A 21,874-nucleotide genomic window follows, 5' to 3' on the forward strand; every position below is an offset into this window, starting at 1 on the left:
CCGCGCGGCAGCTGCTGAAGCGACGGGAAGAGTGCAGGATTGCAGGAAAGCCTCTGTGCCTGCACAAAGTGCACATTTGGTGTGTGCGTGCAAAGTGCACCCACCAAGCCACATCCACCGAACCAGTGGTAAAAAAATTTGAAACGCACCACTGCTGGGTAGCATGTACAGTAGCTAAATGTCTATGGAGATTCCCAGTCATCCAGGTCATCGTTGTCCCAACGGTGCTTTTTTTTTCAGGAGGCAACTGGACTTTCTGTTTTTCTTTGAAGACCTTTTGCTTCTCCTCCAAGAAGCTTCTTCCGCTCTCTAGTGCAGTGATCCCCAACCTTTTACGCCGCGGCCTGGTATCCCCAACTTTTTATGGCGCGGCCCGGTACCGACATCAGCTGGGCGCGCCATCTTGTTTTGATGAAAAAGTGCTTCCAGTGAGCTCACCGGAAGCACTTTTTCATCAAAACAAGATGGCGGTGTGCGCGCTCGGTGAGCTTTTCCGGTAGAAATGGCTTTCTATCCGGCAAAGCTCACCGGAAGCATAGCGCCGCCATCTTGTTTCGATGAAAAGTGCTTCCGGTGAGCTTTCTACCGGAAAAGCTCACTGGAAGCACTTTTTCATCAAAACAAGATGGCGGCGTCCAGCAAGCCAGCTGCCCGGTAGGACTTGTTCCATGGACTGGTACCGGTCCGCGGACCGGTGGTTGGGGACCCCTGCTCTAGTGTACAGCTGAATGTCTACAGAGATTCTCGGTCATCCAGGTCATCGTTGTCCCAACAGGGCTTTTTCTCAGGAGGCAACTGGATTTTTTGGTTTTTCCTTGAAGATATTTCACTTCTGAAAAGCTGAAGAAGCTTCGTGGATGAGTAGCGAAACGTCTTCAAGGAAAAACCAGAAAGTCCAGCTGCCTCTTGAAAAATAAAACACCTTTGGGACATATTGATGAAGCTGTTGTTGCTTTGACATCCAAAGACGCAACTTTTGCAGAGAAGAGTGACGAAGATTGATAAAGAAGTTTAGAGGATTAAATCATATGATGAACGGTCAGTGGAATGAGATATGTCTAGAGAAGGACTAGGAGAGAGGTATAGCTGTCTTCTATACTTGAGGGGCTGTCACAGAGAAGAGGGGAGGAGGGTCAACTGATTCTCCAAAGCACCAGAGGGCAGGACAAAAAGTACAGGTCGTCCTTGACTTATGACCGCAATGCAGCCCCAAAATTTCTGTTATGAAGTGAAACATTTGCTCAGCGAGTTTGCTCCATTTTTTGCGAACTTTCTTGCCAGAGTTTTTAAGTGAATCACTGCAGTTCAGGGGTGGGATTCAAACCTTCTAGCAACTGGATCGCTGCCCAGTTGCTGGGTGGGTGTGGCCATGGTGGGCACGGCCTATCGGAACTTCCAGGAGGGCCGTTTTTCACCTTCCCCAAAGTCTGGAGGCTTCCCTCGGGCTTCTGGGAGGGCAAAAATGGCCTCCCCTGGCCTCCAGAGGCCTGAGGGAAGCCAGAAACAGGTCCGTTTCCAGATTTTCAGGAGTTCCAGTTTGGCTGTTTTTATTTTTATTTATTTATTTATTTATTTATTTTGTCAATTGCTTACGAGATAATAGGTCTAAGTAAAAACATAGTTATGAATACATGGATACATATAAGAAAAATGAAAAATAAAAGAAACAATAGGACAGGGACGGAAGGCACGTTGGTGCACTTATGCACGCCCCCTATAGACCTCTTAGGAAAGGGGTAAGGTCAATAGTAGACAGTCTAAGGTTAAAGTTTTTCGGGTTTGAGGAAGAAACCACAGAATTAGGTAGAGTATTCCAGACATTGACCACTCTGTTGCTGAAGTCGTATTTCCTGCAATCAAGTTTGGGGCAATTAACCTTGAGTTTGTATCTGTTGTTTGCTCTTGTGTTGTTATGGTTGAAGCTGAAGTATTCATTGACAGGTAGGACATTGCAATATATGATTTTATATACTATACTTAGATCGGACCAAAGGCGGTGTAGTTCTAGGTTTTCTAGGTCTAGAATTTCGAGTCTGGTGGCATAAGGTATTCTGCAATGGGTAGACGAGTGGAGAACTCTTCTTGTGAAATATTTCTGGACTTTCTCAACTGAATTAATAATTTTCACCTTCCCCAAAGTCTGGAGGCTTCCCTTGGGCCTCTGGGAGGGCAAAAATGGCCTTCCCTGGGCTCCGGAAGCCAGAAACAGGCCCATTTTTGGACTTCCAGAACTTCCAGGTTCAGCCCATTTTTCACCCTCCCAGAGCCTCCACGCAGACCCTATACTTACCGGCATCCAAAATGGACCACGTGAAGACTCCTAAAAGAGGCGGCAGGGCCAGCCAGTTTGTAAATTTAACATCCGGTTCGCCTGAATTGGCTGAATCCCACCCCTGCTGCAGTTGATTCATTAGTAACCCGGTTGTTAAGTGGAACTGGTTTTCCCTGTTGACTTTGCTTGTCAGAAGGAGATCATGTGGCCCCTGGGATGCTGCAACTGTCATAAGTTTGAGGCAGTTGCCAACCATCTGAATTTTGATCACATAATCATGGGGATGCTGCAACGTTGTCACTGTGAAAAACGGCCATAAGTCAGTGCCGCTGATGGGGATAATATGAGGCTCCAGCCAAGAACAGGGAGTTGAGTGAGATGATGTTTGGTCCCATTTTATGACTTTTGTCGCCACATCCATTAAACGAATCACTGCAGTTTGTATATTAGTCACCCGGTCGTTAAGTGAATCTGGCTTCCCCGTTGATTTCGGTCATCAGAAGGTCACAGAAAGGTGATTGCAGCATGATTCCAGGATGCTGGGACCATCATAAATGTAAGTCGGTTGTCAAAGCATCCGAACGGAAATCACGTGACCAAGGGGAACACTGCAATGGTCATAAGGGTGAAAAATTGTCACCAGTCACTTTTGTAACTTCAGAAACGGTCACTAAATGAACTGTTGTATGTCGGGGACTACCTATACGGATTTCACTAAAGCTGAAATCCTAACCCTGTGATTATTTTTTTGTCTTCAAGGTTGGAAAATGTAGTGAAATCAGTCGCACAGATCCCAATTTAGGTCTTACATTTGGAATAAATAGACAAAGATTGGTTAATCAAGGCATTTCACTACATGTATTGTATCTTTATGGAGGCCTCTTACTTGTAACTCTTACACTGACTGGCAGTTAAAGTCAGGAGGCCTCTTGGTATCACATTTTGGGATTAGCAAATGCTATTATAATTCATAAGCTTCTGAGAATTGCCATTGACTGCATCTGATGCATAGAATGGAGAAACTGACATAAAATTGTGGGGTCCTTGGTGCTCTCTGAGCTAGGTGGTTTTCTTGCAGAAGTTTCATGACCCAGCTAGGTAACATCCTCAGTGCTAGAAGAGAATGGGGTTTGGAGGGAGGAGGAGGGGGGAAGATTGTGGGGTCCTTAGTGCTCTCTGAACTTGGTGGTTTTCTTGCAGACATTTCATGACCCAGCTAGGTAACATCCTCAGTACTAAAGGGAGTGTGGTTTGCAGAGAGAAAGGATAAAGACTATGGGGTGCTTGGTGCTCTCTGAGCTGGGTGATTTTCTTGTAGATGTTTCATGACCCAGCTAGGAAACATCCTCAGTGCTAGAAGAGAGTGGGATTTGGAGGGAGGAGGAAGAGGAAGAAGAAGACGATGACTGTGGGATCCTTAGTGCTTTCTGAACTTGGTTGTTTTCTTGCAGACATTTCATATCTGAGCTCATCATATCTGAATATTTTGTCTGCCGCTTTCTGTTATTTGTGTTAAAAGATCTAATGCAAGGGTCTTCAAACTTGGCAAGTTTAAGACTTGTGGACTTCAACTCCCAGAATTCCTGAGCTAACATGACTGGAGGAGGAATTCTGGGAGTCGAAGTCCGTAAGTTTTAAAACTATCAAGTTTGAAGACCCCTGACCTAATGCTACTGTTCTACATTGTGGTTTGCTCTTATAGCAGAACAACCTGCTCCCTCAGCAACCGTTGTTTTCTATCCCAGTTATATTTTGACAGAGTAGAAATCTGCCAATCCTTGTAGCCTTGGCTGTCGTACTGGGTTTCCAAGAATTGGACAAAAGCATGGTTGAATTTTTTTAAAGTCAAAGTGGATTTTCGAATTTGCAAAATTATGTTACTAGCTGGATACCATGCTTTCGACAAAACTTTGTGATCAGGCTATGCAGAAGAAATTCCGTTCACAATCCATTGGCTCAGTGGTGGTCAGTGATTGAAACTCATAAGGGAATATTGCTCCCGCTGCCTTGAGTTTGGAAGCAGTTCCATAGGTGGAACGCGTAAGACATTTTGGTGAGGTACAGATGTTTAGTACTATAAGGAGCCCCAGTTTGCTCCTGAGTGAGGGAATGGAACGTCTGACAGTTTGAACTGAGGTAACGGAATGTGAGGCAACTGGCAGTTGGAACTGAGTTCTTTTCAGGTGGGGAGGGGGGAGTAGAATTCCTTAGCATCAGAGCGTGTTAATTGTTGTATTAAGAAATGCTAATGCTCTGATGGTCATTTTGAAAAATCCTTTCTTAGCGAGCACCTAGAACCCAAGAGAAACATATGTGCCAAATTTCAAATTTGTAGGCTTTAAGGTTCTGAAGATTTCGTGATGAGTGAGTGGTACTTGGCTTTTATATATAGAGAGAGATTAAAATCAAATTCTGGAATGACTTGCTTCCAGAAATTGTGAGTGCTTCAATGCTGGAAGTTTTTAAGAAGTGATCAGACAACAATTTTATCTGAAATGGTATAATTTCCCGCCTGAACAGGGGGCTGGACTAGAAGACGTCCAAGGTTCTTTCCAACTCTGTTATTCTGTTAAATTTGCCCAGAGAATGTTCTTTCAGAAGGTATTTCTATAGATAAATTCACCCATGGTGTGCTTAACAGGACTGACATATATTCAAACCGATCGTGGCTGATCGACTGGTTTATCACAATATGGTTTTAGCGCGTTGCTAGTTGAAACATTATTTCTTGTTTAACATTGTTGGATTTTTCCAGGAATCGCAGACTGGATTGTCCAAAAAGTTCCAAATAGGAATGTGCAGTTCTGTCCAGGGGGACGGTTAGAGACAGTTCAAGGTCTAATTCCAAAGAATATTTAAGAGACTTACAAATGAAGAGTCTGAAGGGAGAAACCAAACCGATTTTCAGGATCCAATCTGGGTCAGTCACCAGGACCAGAGGTTCTGTCTTCTGAGCTTTTTTTCATGCTGGAGCCCATCTTCAGGGAATTCCTCTCTAGCAGAGTGTGTGTCTTGGGCTATTCGATGGTACTGTGTTTCCCCGAAAATAAGACCCTGTCTTATATTTTTTTTGCCACCAAAAAAGGCACCAGGTCTTATTTTCGGGGGACATCATCCACTGACTAACCTCACTTGCGCGTGTCACCCCCAGCCTCCTTTTTGCTGTCAGAGGCCTTCAAGTACTTCTTCTGTGGCTGGCAAGGCTTTTCTGAAGGCCTCTGCAGCCCACCACTGAATTGGGGGCACAATTGTGGTAATAAGTTGACCACTACCTGTATAGGAATCTTAAATTTGTTGCAGGTCAGTAATCATGAGGTTAGTCAGTGGATGACATCCTCCAAATATAAGACCTATCGGTTCCTTAGTAGCATCTGATTGATGGGATTCCTTCTCTTTTCTTTCTTCAGGTATCTCCAGACTTTGATGATTAGGCCATAATGACAGCTGAAGATTCTACTGCAAGGATGAATAATGATTCCTCCAGCATGCAAACCAATAAAATCCCCGAAGGGCTCTCGGGCGCTCCAAATGAGGCCGCACTACTGCAGTTATTAGACCGCACTGGCTACACCATGATTCAGGAGAACGGGCAACGAAAGTATGGAGGTCCACCTCCTGGCTGGGAAGGCTTACACCCTCCTCGGGGCTGCGAGGTCTTTGTGGGCAAAATTCCTCGGGATGTCTATGAGGACGAGCTGGTCCCCGTGTTTGAGACCACAGGACGGATCTACGAAATGCGGCTGATGATGGATTTTGATGGTAAGAACCGTGGCTACGCCTTTGTGATGTATACCCAGAAATATGAAGCCAAGCGTGCAGTCAAAGAACTCAACAACTACGAGATCCGTCCAGGAAGACTGTTAGGAGTATGTTGCAGCGTGGACAATTGCCGGCTCTTCATCGGTGGGATCCCCAAGACGAAGAAGCGAGAGGAGATTTTGGAAGAGATCTCCAAGGTGACGGAAGGGGTGCTGGACGTCATCGTCTACGCCAGCGCGGCCGATAAGATGAAGAACCGCGGCTTTGCTTTCGTGGAGTATGAAAGCCACCGAGCGGCCGCCATGGCAAGAAGGAAGCTCATGCCTGGCCGAATCCAGCTGTGGGGGCACCAGATCGCCGTTGATTGGGCCGAGCCGGAGATCGACGTGGACGAAGATGTCATGGAGACGGTGAAAATCTTGTATGTGAGGAATTTGATGATTGAGACCACGGAGGAGACCATTAAGAAGGTCTTTGGCCAGTTTAATCCCGGCAGCATAGAACGGGTGAAGAAAATCCGAGATTACGCTTTCGTGCATTTTACCAGCCGGGAGGATGCGGTTCACGCCATGAATAACCTCAACGGCACCGAACTGGAAGGATCATGTCTGGAGGTCACGTTGGCCAAGCCAGTAGATAAAGAGCAATATACCAGATACCAAAAAGCTGCCAAAGGAGGAGCAGGAGCAGGAGCAACCGCAGCCGAAGTGACTCAACAACCTAACTATGTTTACTCTTGTGACCCGTACACTCTCGCCTATTACGGGTATCCGTACAATGGCCTGATTGGTCCAAATCGAGAGTACTTTGTGAAAGGTGAGTATATGAATTTTGGCACAGTTCAGGAGGGATTAGAGTTATCTTGTCGGGGGGGTCAAAAGCTGAATAGAGTTGGGACTTTGAATAGGAAAGCTTGAATGGAAAGTTGAGGGGGGACTTTCTGGGGGAAAATGGCATCCTACTCTAATTAGAATAGAATAGAACACGAGCTGGAAGGGGCCTTGGAGGTCTTGTAGTCTAGCCCTCTGCTGAAGCAGGATACCCTATACCAGTGGTGGCTAACCTTTTTGGGTTCCTGTACCAAAAATTGTGCGCGCTCACATGCCAGTACCCAGAAGGCAATGCACACTCAATTCCCCCGCCCCCTTACCTGCACTGCGCCTCCCAGCTGATTTTCGGCTGGTTTGAAGTCTTTTTCGGCCTTCCAGGCTTGAGGAAAGCCTCTGCAGCCTGAAAAATAGGCCCGTTTCGTCACTTCCGGTATTTCCAGAAATACAGGAAGTGATGAAACGGGCCTATTTTTCAGGCTGCAGAGGCTTTCCTCAAGCCTGGGAGGCCGAAAAAGGCCTCAAACCAGCCGAAAATCAGCTGGGAGGCGCACGCATGTGCAGTGAGGTAAGTTTGCCTGTGGCTCCCGTGCAGGCACAAATGGCTCTACATGTCACCTGTGGCATGCGTGCCATAGGTTCACCATAGTGGTGGGGTTCAAATTATTTTACTACCGGTTCTGTGGGCGTGGCTTGGTGGGTGTGGCAGGGGAAGGATACTATAAAATCTCCAGTCAGGGTGGTATTTGCCGGTTCTCCGAACTAGTCAAAATTTCCGCTACCGGTTCTCCAGAACTGGTCAGAACCTGCTGAATACCCACCTCTGGTTCGCCATCATGGCCCTATACAAACTCGGACAAGTGACTGGCCAGTCTCTTCTTAAAAACCTCCAGTGATGGAACTTCTGTTCCACTGGTTAATTGTCCTCACTGTTAGAAAGTTTCTCCTTCATTCCAGGTTGCTTCTCTCCTTGATGAGTTTCCATCCATTGTTTCTTGTCCTGCCCTGTACAGACAAATTGTACAGACTAATTGTATATTAATTGTACACATAATTGTATCGACCCTAATCGTATAGAGATCCTAATTGTATAGATTCTTATTGTATAGAGATCCTAATGGTATAGGGTCTGCTGCTTGAGCACAGGGTTAGACTAGAAGACCTCGGTGGCCCCTTCCAGCTCTATTCTAATTGATATTGATTCGTACCCCTCTCTGTAGCCAAGGAACATACTTATTTGGGAGTGTCCATGAAGTCATCAAGCCTGGAGCTTGGCTAGAGGACATTTTTTGTCTTTTAGTCTGGCTGGGTGACAGCATCTTGCCAGGTTTCAAGATTAGCCCTTGGATGGGAGACCACAAGGAGATCCCAAGGCTATAAGCTAGACTGGGAGAATAGAACCTGGAGGGACGGGTTATTAAAACACTCCTGTACCATTGCCAGGAAAATCCTGCGAATGTGTTCATGAAGCCACCAAGAGCTGAAGGGATTCTTTTTATTGTATTTATTTTATGACCGAGGCCCATGTTTCTTAAGTGGCTTCCCTCATTTTAATGCTTTCCAGATGTGCTGGGCATACAGTTCCTAGAATTCTTAAACCTCGCGGCCAAGAGGTTTGTCTCAGATTGGGGAAGGTTGATCTTTGACCTTGTTTAAGTTGTGTACAACATTTTTTTAAAAAGAAAAAAGAAATGGAAATGCTTTGTACTAAAAATATTTCAACGTCTCAGCTCCAGCATAGTTCAGTTCTGACAGAAAAGCAAACACACAACATGAAGGGGGGGGGGGAGAAAAATTATAGCAATTCCTTCCTCGGTTTTAATTGTCATCACCTCACATACTGAATTTGGAATTATAGACTTTCAACCATTCGTTTCCTGACTGTTGGAGTTACAACCACACTGAAAAAAATTGACTTTTTCCTATGTTTCTGTTCTGACCCAAACCCTTTTCCAATAAAACAAACATGAACCAAAGGGAACAGAAACCTTTTAATGATTCTTACAAATCCCCAGTTTAAAAGGCTGCTGCAAATTAATTATCTTTGATAAGCACAAGCCTCGCCAAAACTGTGCGAGGCTGCCAAGAATAACAGATAAGATTACCTAGAGATATTTCACAACACAAGAGTCTTCAAAAACCAACTTAAGGTACTGCAATGTCCACGAGGCTCGAGTTTCAGAACGTCTTTGCTTCCTGCAAAGAACGTCCGATTCACAGCTGGCTTTTATCTTGCAGCCTTACTCCCGAGTCGCCCATGCTGTTGTAACTGTTCTTTCCTGTGAGCAATCCTGCGTGCACACGCACTTGGCACAGGCTCCTCGGGAACCTCCTGATTGCTGCTGCCAGCCCCCACAATCTCTGAAGGCAGCAGTCCACTCCCTAATGGTCTTGGACCTTCATCTGAGTCCTCGCTCTCCTCAGCCGCCCACACCTGCTGCTGGCTAACGACAACACTTTCACATTTACGACCATTGCCCCATCCCTCTGGTCACATCCGAATTCACAGATGCTTGGCCACTGATTTATATTTATGTTGGTGGCGATGTCCATACCATGTGATTCACTTTTGCAACTTTCTGACCAGCAAATCCAGTTTTACTTAACAACCGTATGACCAATTTAACAACTACAGCAATTCGCTTAACAAACATGGCAAGAAAGGTCGTAAAATGAAGCAAAACTCACTTTGCAATTGTCCTGTTTAGCAGCAGAGATTTTGGGCTTCATTGTAGTCGTAAGTTGAGGATTACCTGTATATTTTGATGGAGTTGAATGCTACATCACGGTAAGAAAGTTCTTTCTGGTTCTTGAAAGATTCCAGAGGTGATCCAGAGGCAGTTTTTGCATCAGATAAAAATAAATAAATTCAGGGATGGAAGGAATTTTCAAAAGTCTATTCACAGGTCCTTAGGAGCAAGGAAACTAGCATGGCTACCTGGGGAATTCTGGGAAGTGGAAATCCACAGGTCTTAAAGTGGCCAAGGTTGGACATCCTGATGTACAGTATGGGGAACCTTGACTTATGACCACAATTGAGCCCAAAATTTCTGTTGCTAAGCGAGAAAGTGTTAAGTCTCTTGCCACAGACGGACACAGGCCCCTCCAGCAGTTGAATCAGAGGAGGAAAAGGAGGTGTGGGAGTCAGGTTCATAATCAGGACAACCTGAGAGCTCTGAGGAGGAAGGGGGAATGGAGCTGACAGAGCGAGAGAGACAGAGGCGGAGCCTGAGCTGTCTGTCAGCCCTCAGATGGAGAGTCAACAGCTGCCAGGTCTGGAGGTGGCGGATGAGGAAGAGGAGGAACAGTTGGGTCCAGTGCCTGACACACGGATGCACAGAAGGCAGAGGAGAGGAGAGCAATGGAAATCTATGGGCCGGTCCTTGGGACGGAAGAGCTACTGCTGCTATCAAAGCCTCACCCTAGCTCTGGGGATAAAAGGCAGGGGGCGGAGATGAATAGATGTGGCAGAAGGTCGCAAAAGGGGATCACATGACCCTGGGACACTGCGGCCGTCATAACTGTGAGTCAGTTGTCAAGCGTCTGAATTTTGATCATGTGACCCTGGGGAAATGCTGCAACAGTTGTAAGTGTATAAAAGGGTCATAAGTCACTTCTTTTTGGGGCCATTGGAACTTGGCACAGGCACTTAAGTGAACTGGCGTAAGTCAAGGACTACCTCCTATTGCTGAAAAGCAAATGGGAACTCTTTCTGGATTTATTTTTTCCAGAAGTAGGCTTACATTTAATTCTACTATCTGTTAATGAAGTCCATTTTATAAAAGGTGGCAATTTTGTTATCTCAAAAGCTAGGAAAACATTTAACCAGTTGCTAGAATAGAATAGAATAGAATAGAATAGAATAGAATAGAATAGAATAGAATAGAATAGAATAGAATAGAATAGAATAGAATACACTATGGAATAGAATATGGAATGGAATGGAATTAGGAAAACATTTAACCAGTTGCTAGAATAGAATAGAATAGAATAGAATAGAATAGAATAGAATAGAATAGAATAGAATATCAAAATATAGAATAGAATAAGAATAGAATAAGAATAAGAATAGAATAGAATATCAGAATATCAGAATATAGAATAGAATATCAGAATATATAATAGAATAATATCAGAATAAAGAATAGGATAGGATAGGATAGGATAGGATAGAATTAGGATGGGATAGGATAGGATAGGATAGGATAATAGAGTTGGAAGGGTCCTTGGAGGTCTTCTAGTCCAACCCCCTGAAAAACAATCCGAATATCTATAAGAAAAAAGGAGGAAATAATGACTAAGTGAAATGCAGCAGCGGAATATTACAGAAGTAACTCAGCTTAAATTTTAAACAACAAATTTAACCTCAACTGTACTATCTAGTCTTTCCATTTCTTGATTAAAAAGTCAGTTCAGTGGCTATCAAGCAACCTTTGATATCTGCTCCAGGAAAATTAACAAATCTCTCTTTTTTTTCTTTTCCCCTTTTTGTGCAAACAATATCCAAAGTTCATAAACAGATTGACAATTTGAGGTCAATGATTTAACCACACATGAATACCTTTATGTCCCGACTGCCCTAGGACACGTCTCTTCCATTTGCTTTCATTTTATTGTACTTGAGCAGATATTTAAAAGCACCATCAAGAAAAGCAGAGGAATACAAAAGGAACAATAAAGAAATAGAGATTTTAAACGTTGTGCAAAATTGAAGAAGAATAATTTGTAAGTCGCCTTTGAAATCACATATACAAATAGATGGATGATAGATAGATGATATATGACTTTGAAGAATTAAGATCCCACCTACTCCAGACTAGACAGGTAAAAATTAAGCTAGGGTAGGGATGGGGTGGTGGAGCTGCCCTACTACTTACCTTTGGACAGTTGTAGCCAGGCCTCGCACACTCTGATACCTGTCTTGCCGGCCCAGTTCTTCTGCAGCCAGCAGGGCTTTCCTGAAGGCCTCTGTAGCTGATAACAAACCTCAGGATCGATCCAGAGCTCTCTTATCGACTACAGAGGCCTTCAGGAAAGCCTTGCTGGCCACAGAAGAAGAAGTTCCTGAAGGCCTCTGACAGCAAAATGGATGCTGGGAGCGACACACGCAAGCGAGGTTATCAGTGGATGGCATCCCCCTCAAATAAGTCCTGGTTCTGTTTTTGGTGGCAAAATAATGTAAGACAGGGTCTTATTTTCGGGGAAACACGGTAGCATAGTTTCAAAGCAATTATGAAAAGAAGGTGAAAAACTCAACAGCTTGTCCAATTTTTTTTAAAAAATAAATCAAAATTCAGAAAAATCTATCGAGGCTTATTTATAAATTATCATTCAAGTATGATTCATAAACTGAACGATGAAATGTTTGCAGAGCTTAAACAGACTCACTGATATGTAACCCTGGTGAGATAATTAATGGAATTTATTGCAAACACTATGCCCGGTAATGTTACAAGCGGTACAAGGTACTTTTGCATTGGAATATCTGTTTTTCAGAATAGATCATTCATGTTAAAATTGCTGGAAAGAATCAGGTTGGGCCAGTTTTTTTCCCTCCCAAGTCTTGACAATATCATATAAGTGCAACAATTCAGGAAGATGATTGACATATAATGACTTATATTCAACATCAACCTTTCTTTCCTGCCAGCTTTTTCTGCTAAGTCTGATTAAGCTATAAAAATATGTGGAGTATTATGGTAACAGCAGTCAGGATACTTATTTTTCCTACAAGAAATTACAAACAATAGGGTACGTATTTGAAGATTTTGGAGCCAATTTCTGACATTTTAAGGAGAAATTTTCAAAAGATTTTCTTTTTATGTTATTTTTAAAAAACAAATAAAAATCTTGCACCCTTTAAGAATGATCATCTCTCCGAGGATCAATTTTTGGGGAACGTTAAGTCTGCATAAAAAAAACTGTATTGAAGCAAGGGGCTATAAATATGGACCCCCGTATTTTAGTACACTATTCATAATTTAATAATCTCTTATAGACTGGACTTCTGTTTGTACCCACCCAAAGATAATTATGCGCGCCTTCAAGAGATCTGCTCATTCAGTAGAGGTAACCCAGCCATATCGTGATATGATCCAATTTGTAATCCGAATTAAACTGACTTTATACCATAGTTCGGAGATTTGATACAGCTGGTCTACCTCAATCTTTGTGTGTTGCAAAATCCTAAATGAAATCCTCATTCTTCTACTTGACCAAATGAGTAGGTTATATGTGTCTTGCCCATTGATTGAATGTCTTATTGGAATCTTTTGAAAGAGAAAGTGGCTAAAATAGAACGATATTCATATTCGCCCTAATCAGAACAAGCTCAACCTTTTTCACCATGAGATATCTACCCGTGATATTTTTGCAAATCTGGTGAAATAAATACGCTTCCGTAAATTTGCAGGCGTTTCATCCGTTTGAACAGGGAGATTTGATCCTGTTAAAATTGCTTTTTCTCTTCCAATGAATTCCACGCAATCGTGTGTGCTTCTTAAATCATATTCAACTATTAGCTGGATGTTAAGAATAATGAGACAGTAGGGCATGACCAAATCATGTGTCTTAGTGGTCCTTCAAATTTTACTGCATCTGCAGCATAGAAAGGTAGATGACCAACTTTTAAAAAAGATTGTGGTAAATTTCTTTTACGTTCCTGTGTTTGTCTTCTGGGGTGAAATATGATAAATGAGGCAGAGGTATTAATTAACATGTCTTATCTTTTGAGCTCAAATGTAAGTTTCCAGCATTTGGGATCATATCAGATTAAAATCTATTATCTGGAGTCGATCACAAGAGTGGTGTGGTGGCTCGAGGTGAAGCTCTCACCTCACAATCAGGAGGCTGTGAGTTCAATCCTAGATAGAGGCAGATATTTCTCACTCTGGGAACACTGAGAATATATCTGCCAAACAAAACTCCACATTAGCAATGGGAAGGGCATCCAGCCAGTAAACACTCTGCTAGCTCCATTCAGTTTCCCAGACTCCACCCTGCAAGGGATTATGGGGGTCATTAAAAGAGGATGATCAGAAATCAGGGGTGGGATTCTACTGGTTCGGACTGGTTCTATAGAACCGGTTGCTTTGATTCTGCGCAGTTTGGAGAACCGGCAAAACATGCCCCTGGCTGGCCGCACCCAGTCAGTCCTTATCGTGCCTGCTCAACATCACGCACATGCTCGACATTGCCGACTGCGTTCTCCCTCACCCAGTCACTCCTTAAAGTATTTCTTTTTTCCCCCCTCCTGACGATCAGCTATTCCAATGATCAGCTGTGCTGGGATCCCCCTCGCTGTCTTACTGCTTTGCCCAGGAGGCTTCCCTGAGGCCCAGGAGGCAAAAGCGGGTGCGAAGAGTGGGGAAGCTGTGCCCCCCCTCCATTTTTTGCCTTCCTGGGCCCCAGGGAAGCTTCCTGGGAGCAAAAATGCCCACCAGCAGCCTTCCCTGAGGCCCAAGAGGCCCCAAAATGGAGTGGGGGGGTTCGTGCCCCACCCAGGCTCCGTTTTTGACTTCCTGGGCCCCAGGGAAGACTTCTGGGAGGAAAACCGCCCCCCCCCGGAGGCTTCCCTGAAGCCCAGGAAGCCCCCAAATGGGAAGGTGCTGCAAAAAAGGAGGCCACACCCACCCAATCACATGGCCATGCCCACCTGGCCACGCCCACTGAACTGGTTGTTAAAAAATTTGAATCCCACCCCTGTCTGGAATCGACAGCAAAATCCGGAGATTGCAGAAACGAACTACATGTGCTAAGAATCCTTGTTTTGAACGTTCTTTCTACGGATGGGCCTCAACTTAGCGGATTTGCTTAGCGGACGTTCCAAGTTATAACGGCACCGAAGTACCCCCATGGTCATATGATCAAAATTCAGATGCTTGGCCACTGACTTGTATTTATGACCGTTGCAGTGTCCTGGGGGGTCTTACGATCCCCTTTTGCAACCTTCCAATAAGGAAATGAACCTGGGGAAGCCAGATTCACTCTACAACTCGGTTACTAACTTAACAACTGCAGTGATTCTCTTAACGATGTGGCAAGAAAGGTCGTAAAATGGGGGCAAAGCTCACTTAACAGCTGTCTTGCTTAACAATGGAAATGTGGGGCTGAACTGTGGAAGTAAATCGAGGATTAGCCGTATTTTATTCTCTGACAATGATACGCATTTTGCCAATATTTTACGTAAGCAGTACGTGTTTTTATTTTTTCCCCTTGTGACTTCAATAAAAATCGCTCAGCCATTCTGGCTGATGTGTTTGAACAGTACAATGTCTAATTCGAAGGTTGGAGGAGTTGAGATATGATGATGATGATTATTATTTTTTAAAGCTACACCAGGTTTATTCAGCTGGGCCCAGAAATGAATATCTTCCTTTGGTTTCCGTGGGAGAATATGAGCTCATTGATCATGCTCGCTCTCCGTTCTTAATTATTTCATACAAATAGGCTAGATCAGTGGTGGCTAACCTCTTTCGGCTCCTGTGCCGATAATTGCATGCGTTCTCTCTTGCGCGTCCAGAAGGCAAAGCGTGCTGGCCCCCTCGCATGCCCTCTTTGCGCATGCACATCTTTGCGCATGCGTGCGCGATTCCACCCCTCACGCGTCACACATCTGTGCATGCATGTGCAATTTGCCCCTCGCACGCAGCGCATCTGTGCATGTGCACACATCTCCAATGCACCCTCCCTCTGCCCCCCCCCTGCGCATACGCACCAGGTACCTGACAATCAGCTGTCAGACGGTGCCGCACGCTTGGGCAGTATGGCTCTTCCGGGTGACCTCTCACCTGCCGGGGGAAATGGCTCTGCGTGCCACTTCCTGCATGTATGGCATAGCTTTGCCAGCACAGGGCTAGATAGAAGAAGTGGATTTACCTCGCATTTCATTCTTGCAAGTTTTTAGATGACACGACGTGCTTTTGTCAGTGGTGGGATTCAAAAATTTTTACTACTGGTTCTGTGGCCGTGGCTGGGTGGGCGTGGCAGGGGAAGTTTACTGCAAAATCCCCATTCCCTCCCCACCCCACTAACCTGCTTTCCAGCTCCGTTCGCCTGTGCAGGGCAACCAAAGAAGACCCAGCCGATCAGCTGGGACTCAATGGGAGGCAGAGAATAGATGGGTTTGGCGGGGCCAGTCAGAGGTTGGATTTGCCGGTTATCCAAACGACTCCAAATTTCCGCTATCGGTTCTCCAGAACTGGTCAGAACCTGCTGAATCCCACCTCTCGTTTTTGTTTTGTTGTGTTACTGTTTTTACTGTAGCAAACTAACAGAGGTAGCTTTGTGTAGGTTGTCGCCTCAGAAGAGATGACAACACTCTTAGAAATTTTGAATATAAACAGATTTCATAAATGAAATGTTTTGTGTGTAATCAAATAAGTACCTCTCGTAATATTACCCTGATGGACTAAAATAGGGCAGGGCCTTGTTTAGTGTTTTACTGGTATCATGATAACAGGGGATTCTAGATGCAAATTGTCAAGATCCAATGTGGGATTTGGTACGAGTTGTCAGGCAGAACTGGTGGGGTTGGATGGACGCCTTACAGAAAAAAGGACAGGCATGCATTGTTCAAAAAAAAACAAAAACCCGTGATTTCATTAATCAGCTCAAAAATACTTGATTCAATTAGAAAAGTCAATTCTGGGGAGAAGCAGCTTTGAACTGAATTCCTGGGATGTTCTCTAGTAATTAGGGGGACCTACAAGAAGAAGAAAAGGGTAGTCCAATAAGAGTGATTTTACCTCCATCCAACCAACCAACCAACCATCCATGATGCTATTCCTTTTCATTATTAGAAGCATTTCCCAGAGGGAAAGAGTAACTGAGATGGATCCATAAGTGCTCTTTCATCCCAGCTTGGTCAATCATTTCTTATAATGCTTTTTATAAAGATAAGGAAAGATTAGATTATCCAATTAGGTAACTTCATCAGTTCTAGGGAGGGTTTGCTCTCCATTGATGGACAGTACCAGAAACTGTGAGCATCCTAGACCCGTGATGGCACAGGTGGCACGCAGAGCCATTTGTGTGGGCAGACAAGCCCCAGCCAAACTTACCTGCACTGTGCATGCGTGCGCCTTCCAACTGATTTTCGGAAGTGCTGAAACGGGCCCATTTTTCAGCCTCCCAAGGCTGCAGAGGCTTTTCTCGAGCCTCCGGGAGGGCGAAAACGGCCTCCCCCGGGCCCCAGAAGCCCTCCGGAGACTGAAAACAGGCACTGGCAGTATTTCCAGAGGGCCCGTTTTACGACCTCCCGAGGCTGCAAAGGCTTCCCTCGAGCCTCCAGGATGGCAAAAATGGCCTCAAACGGGCCAAAAATCTATCTGGGAGGCGCACGCATGTGCAATGCAGGTAAGAGGGCAGGGCAGGGGTGTTGCGTGTTCATGCACAGGGGTGCATTGCATTGTGGGTGCAGGCACCACAACAAAAAGCTTCGCCATCACTCTAGACCAATCTAAATGCCCTCCCCCCCACAAAAAATGCTAGGAAATTCCTGAAAGCTTGGCATTCCAACAAATCAGTCGTCAATAGACAGCTAGAGATAACCCACACCATCCAAAAGAGACAATAAACAAGTTAAGAAGGAAACAAAAAGACCAGAATACACCCTCTCCAATAAGCAACACGCAGATAAGCAGGGTTTAATACCAGACAAACAATCCAGCAAGAAAGCAATGCCCTAATCAAGGAGAAAACCAATATTAGCACAGCAAACTACTGTAGATAAACAGGGAGCAAATCCCACACTCACTAGCACTGATGGTGTTACCTAGCTGGGTAATGAAACATCTGCAAGCAAACAAGCACACTCAACAGCACCAAGGACTCCACAGTTTAAACAAGCAAACAAACAGATTAACAGAGTTGGAAGGGATCTTGTAGGTCATCTAGTCCAGCCCCATCCAGTTCAACCCTAAACTTGATCTAAGATTGCTTGGAGGTTCCTGTACGACCCATGCAGTCTAAATCTGGGCTCTTCCATTGCCAGGGCAAAGTTGTGTCATTATTGTGGCGTGATGGCCACAAATTAAGCAATGCAAAAGAAGTGACACTGTGTCACTTGTGGCATGATACCATTCGACAGGCTAGTGTGTCATTTTGGAATTGTAAGAGGAACAGGCAAAACTTGAAAAGTTACATTTGTGTTTTGCGTTGGCAGAGTGAGAAGGCAGGCAAAAGAGGAATCATATGATGGTGTAGGCTTTTAACAGGGATGAGGTCGAAGTTGTTTGGATTTTTAATTTTTGAAGAATGCTAGAGTGATGGCGAAGTCTGTGATTGCAACACAGCTGCCCAGGAATGCAGATCTATCTCTATCTCTATCTATCTATCTAACTCTCTCTCTATCTCTCTATCTCTCTGTATCTCTATATCTCTATATCTCTATGTCTATCTCTCTATCTATCTCTCTATCTATTGCTATCTATCTCTATATCTATCACTATCTATCTCTATCTATATGTATACCTACATCTATCTATCTATCTCTATCATCTGTCTGTCTGTCTATCTCTATCTCTATCTCTATCTCTATCTCTATCTCTATCTCTATCTAACTATATCTATATCTAACTATATCTATATCTATCTATCTCTATATCTATCACTATAATATATATGTTTTCTTAAGTTTTTGCGGGTATTTATATGTATGGTATTCAGTTTTGTTCAGGTATTTTCCCATGTCAATGTGTGTGTGTGTGTGTGTGTGTGTGTGTGTAGGTCTAGGTCTGCTTGCACTGGCATGAAGCAGAAAGCACCAGCCTGAGGATGGTGAGTGGGACCTCGCCGAAACATCATCAAGATACTCTTAATCTTACATGGGAAAAGACCCAAACACACCTAGACCTACATACCTGCACCCGTGATAATCTACGAAAATGTATGTATGTATGTATGTATGTATGTATGTATGTATGTATGTATGTATGTATGGTATTCAGCTTTGTTCAAGTATTTTCCCACGTCATTATAGTTGTGCTTTTAAAGTTGTAGCAACATTTTGGCAGAATCTCATCTGCCATCATCAGGCTTCTGTATTGTGTTCATCTGTGAGTCAGACTTTCACAGCCGTTTCAGTTTTAAATTTGGGGCTAGCCTACTGCTGTGCCAGAATGGTTTTTTCTTCATCCTGATTGGTTGGGAGTCTTGGTCTGTGTTTATTGGTCTTGGAGTTTGCTGTGTTCTGCTTGATTGGTGTTTCTAATATCTTGTCTGTTTTGTGGCTTTTTTTGTCTTGATTGGCTAGCAACATTGTATTCCTGTATTGGAGGCTTTTTTTTTTTTTTTTTTTTTTTTTTTTTTTTTTTTTTTTTTCCCTTTTTTAAAAAAAAATAAATTTATATATATTTATAATAAAAAAAAAAAAAAAAAAATAATTTAAAAAATAAAAGAAAGTGCAGCTTGGCTCCGAGTAAATGGACGGCTATCATTTATTAGGAAGCTAGGTTTCATCTGGGTGCCTAGTTGGGGTGTGTTTGAGCTGGAGGTATCAGGGGAGATCTGTTTGTGCCCAAGTGTTTGCCTGGCTTGTGGTGTGTAGATTTTTTTGTTTGTGAGTGCAGGCTTCCAAATAATTGACAGTCTGGTGGAATCATCTCTTCTATTCATGCTTCCAGGTCTTTTTTCAATCACTATGGCTTCTCTGATAATTCTGTGGCTGGTGTTTTCTATAGTGGCTAGGGTTTTGGTGCCATTGAAGTTGATGCTATGACCTGTGGCTTTCATGTGTTGGACTACTGAGGAAATGTGTTCCAGCTTTTTACTGCATTTTTGTGTTCATCCAGGCGGGTACTTATTCTTCTATTGGTCTGTCCAATGTATGTGGCAGGGCATGATGCACAGGGGACAGCTCTTCCATAGGTCTGTTCATCTTTATGGAAGAGTTGTCCTGCCCTACATAAGAGGTACTACAGACAAAATCAGCAAGCTACTACACAGGCATCACATCAAGACTGCCTTCAAAACAGACAGAAAAATAGCAGCCGTCCTAAGAAACCCCAAAGATAAAATTGACCTGGAAAGCCAAGGCATATATGAAGTCCCCTGTGCATCAAACCCCAGCCACAGAATTATAAGAGAAGCCATAGAGATTGAAAAAAGACCTGAAAGCATGAATAGAAGAGATTATTCCAGATGCCCTAAGCTTTATGGTCTCCCAAGATACACAAAGAAGGAACCCCACTTAGACCAATAGTCAGCTCCATAGGCTCACCTCTACAAAACCTAGCCAAATTTCTTGCCAAACAGCTATAGCCCTATGCAGAATCCATCAACTCGCACGTAAGAAACTCATTCCAGTTCATCGAGATCATAAAGAAACAAAACTTACAACACAGCGACCTACTAGTGAGCTTCGATGTCATATGCCTCTTCACCCAAGTGCCTATAAAAGAAGCCTTGACAGCCATCCAAAACAAATACAACCCACCCAAGCACATCCTAGATCTGACCAACCACTGCCTATCCAATACATACTTCACCTACAACGGACAAAAATACAAACAAATAGAAGGAGCACCCATGGGATCACCCTCTCACCTGTCATCGCAAACCTCTACATGGAACACTTTGAAACACAAGCTCTAGAAAAATATGATCACAAACCCAAACTCTGGCTCAGATACGTAGATGACACCTTCATAATCTGGCCACACAGGAAAGAAAAGCTGAACAACTTCCTCACACATCAACAGAGATTCCTGAAAGCATGAATAGAATTTAGATTATTCCAGATGCCCTAAGCTTTATGGTCTCCCCAAGATACACAAAGAAGGAACCCCACTTAGACCAATAGTCAGCTCCATAGGCTCACCTCTACAAAACCTAGCCAAATTTCTTGCCAAACAGCTATAGCCCTATGCAGAATCCATCAACTCGCACGTAAGAAACTCATTCCAGTTCATCGAGATCATAAAGAAACAAAACTTACAACACAGCGACCTACTAGTGAGCTTCGATGTCATATGCCTCTTCACCCAAGTGCCTATAAAAGAAGCCTTGACAGCCATCCAAAACAAATACAACCCACCCAAGCACATCCTAGATCTGACCAACCACTGCCTATCCAATACATACTTCACCTACAACGGACAAAAATACAAACAAATAGAAGGAGCACCATGGGATCACCCCTCTCACCTGTCATCGCAAACCTCTACATGGAACACTTTGAAACACAAGCTCTAGAAAAATATGATCACAAACCCAAACTCTGGCTCAGATACGTAGATGACACCTTCATAATCTGGCCACACAGGAAAGAAAAAGCTGAACAACTTCCTCACACACCTCAACAGCCTACATCCCAAAATACAATTTACCATGGAAACAGAAGCTAACAATCAAGTTCCCTTCCTAGATGTCTTAGTATACAAAAAATCCAATAGCTCCTTAGGACACACCATCTACCAGAAGAAAACACATACAAACTGCTATCTACATGCACTCTCACACCACCACCCAGCACAGATCAATTCCGTGGCAGACACTCATCTCCAGAACAAAATGCTTAGCCAACGAACAACACCTAAAACCGAACTATACATTCTAATGTACTAACAGCCAATGGATTCCAAAGAAAGAAGATTACCCACCTAATCCAAAAACAAACCCCAACCAAAATCCAAGACAGAGAACAAAGAGAAACCGCAAAGCCCTCCTCCCATATATAAAAGGTACTACAGACAAAATCAGCAAGATCCTCCAAAACCACAACATTAAAACAGCATTCTGCACAAACAGAAAAATATCCACCATCCTAAGAAACCCTAAAGACAAAATCAAGTTAGAAAACCAAGGAGTATATGAAATCCCTTGCACCGCCTGTCCCACCACATACATTGGACAAACTAACAGAAGAATAAGTACACACATTGAAGAACACAAGAACTCAATCAAAAAAGAAAAAACCGACCTCTTCCCTGGTCCAGCACCTCAAAGCCACAGGACACGAGATTGACTTTAAAAATACCAGAACTATCGCCAAAACCGAACACTTCAACAACAGAAT

At 43.7% G+C, this 21,874-nt stretch overlaps 1 protein-coding gene across 30 annotated transcripts in view; it reads left to right on the forward strand.

The window, feature by feature from the left end:
• RBM47 (RNA binding motif protein 47) overlaps nt 1-21,874 on the forward strand; it is a 102,574-nt gene that overhangs the window by 69,592 nt on the left and 11,108 nt on the right. For 24 of the 30 annotated variants that reach the window (XM_026675342.2, XM_087965796.1, XM_026675339.2 and 21 more), the window contains one exon: nt 5,680-6,847. In XM_026675342.2, the coding sequence (XP_026531127.1) occupies nt 5,710-6,847 (1,138 nt within the window). In that variant the 5' untranslated portion in view covers nt 5,680-5,709. Of the gene's footprint in view, nt 1-5,679; nt 6,848-12,856; nt 12,928-21,874 lie in introns of all 30 variants that reach the window. The other 6 variants (XR_015749564.1, XR_015749568.1, XR_015749566.1 and 3 more) reach the window with 1 other exon arrangement.

The sequence above is a fragment of the Notechis scutatus genome, chromosome 4 (assembly GCF_049901735.1).
Source record: "Notechis scutatus isolate UNSWTSFEM ecotype Mainland chromosome 4, rNotScu1.2, whole genome shotgun sequence".
Classification (NCBI taxonomy): domain Eukaryota; kingdom Metazoa; phylum Chordata; class Lepidosauria; order Squamata; family Elapidae; genus Notechis; species Notechis scutatus.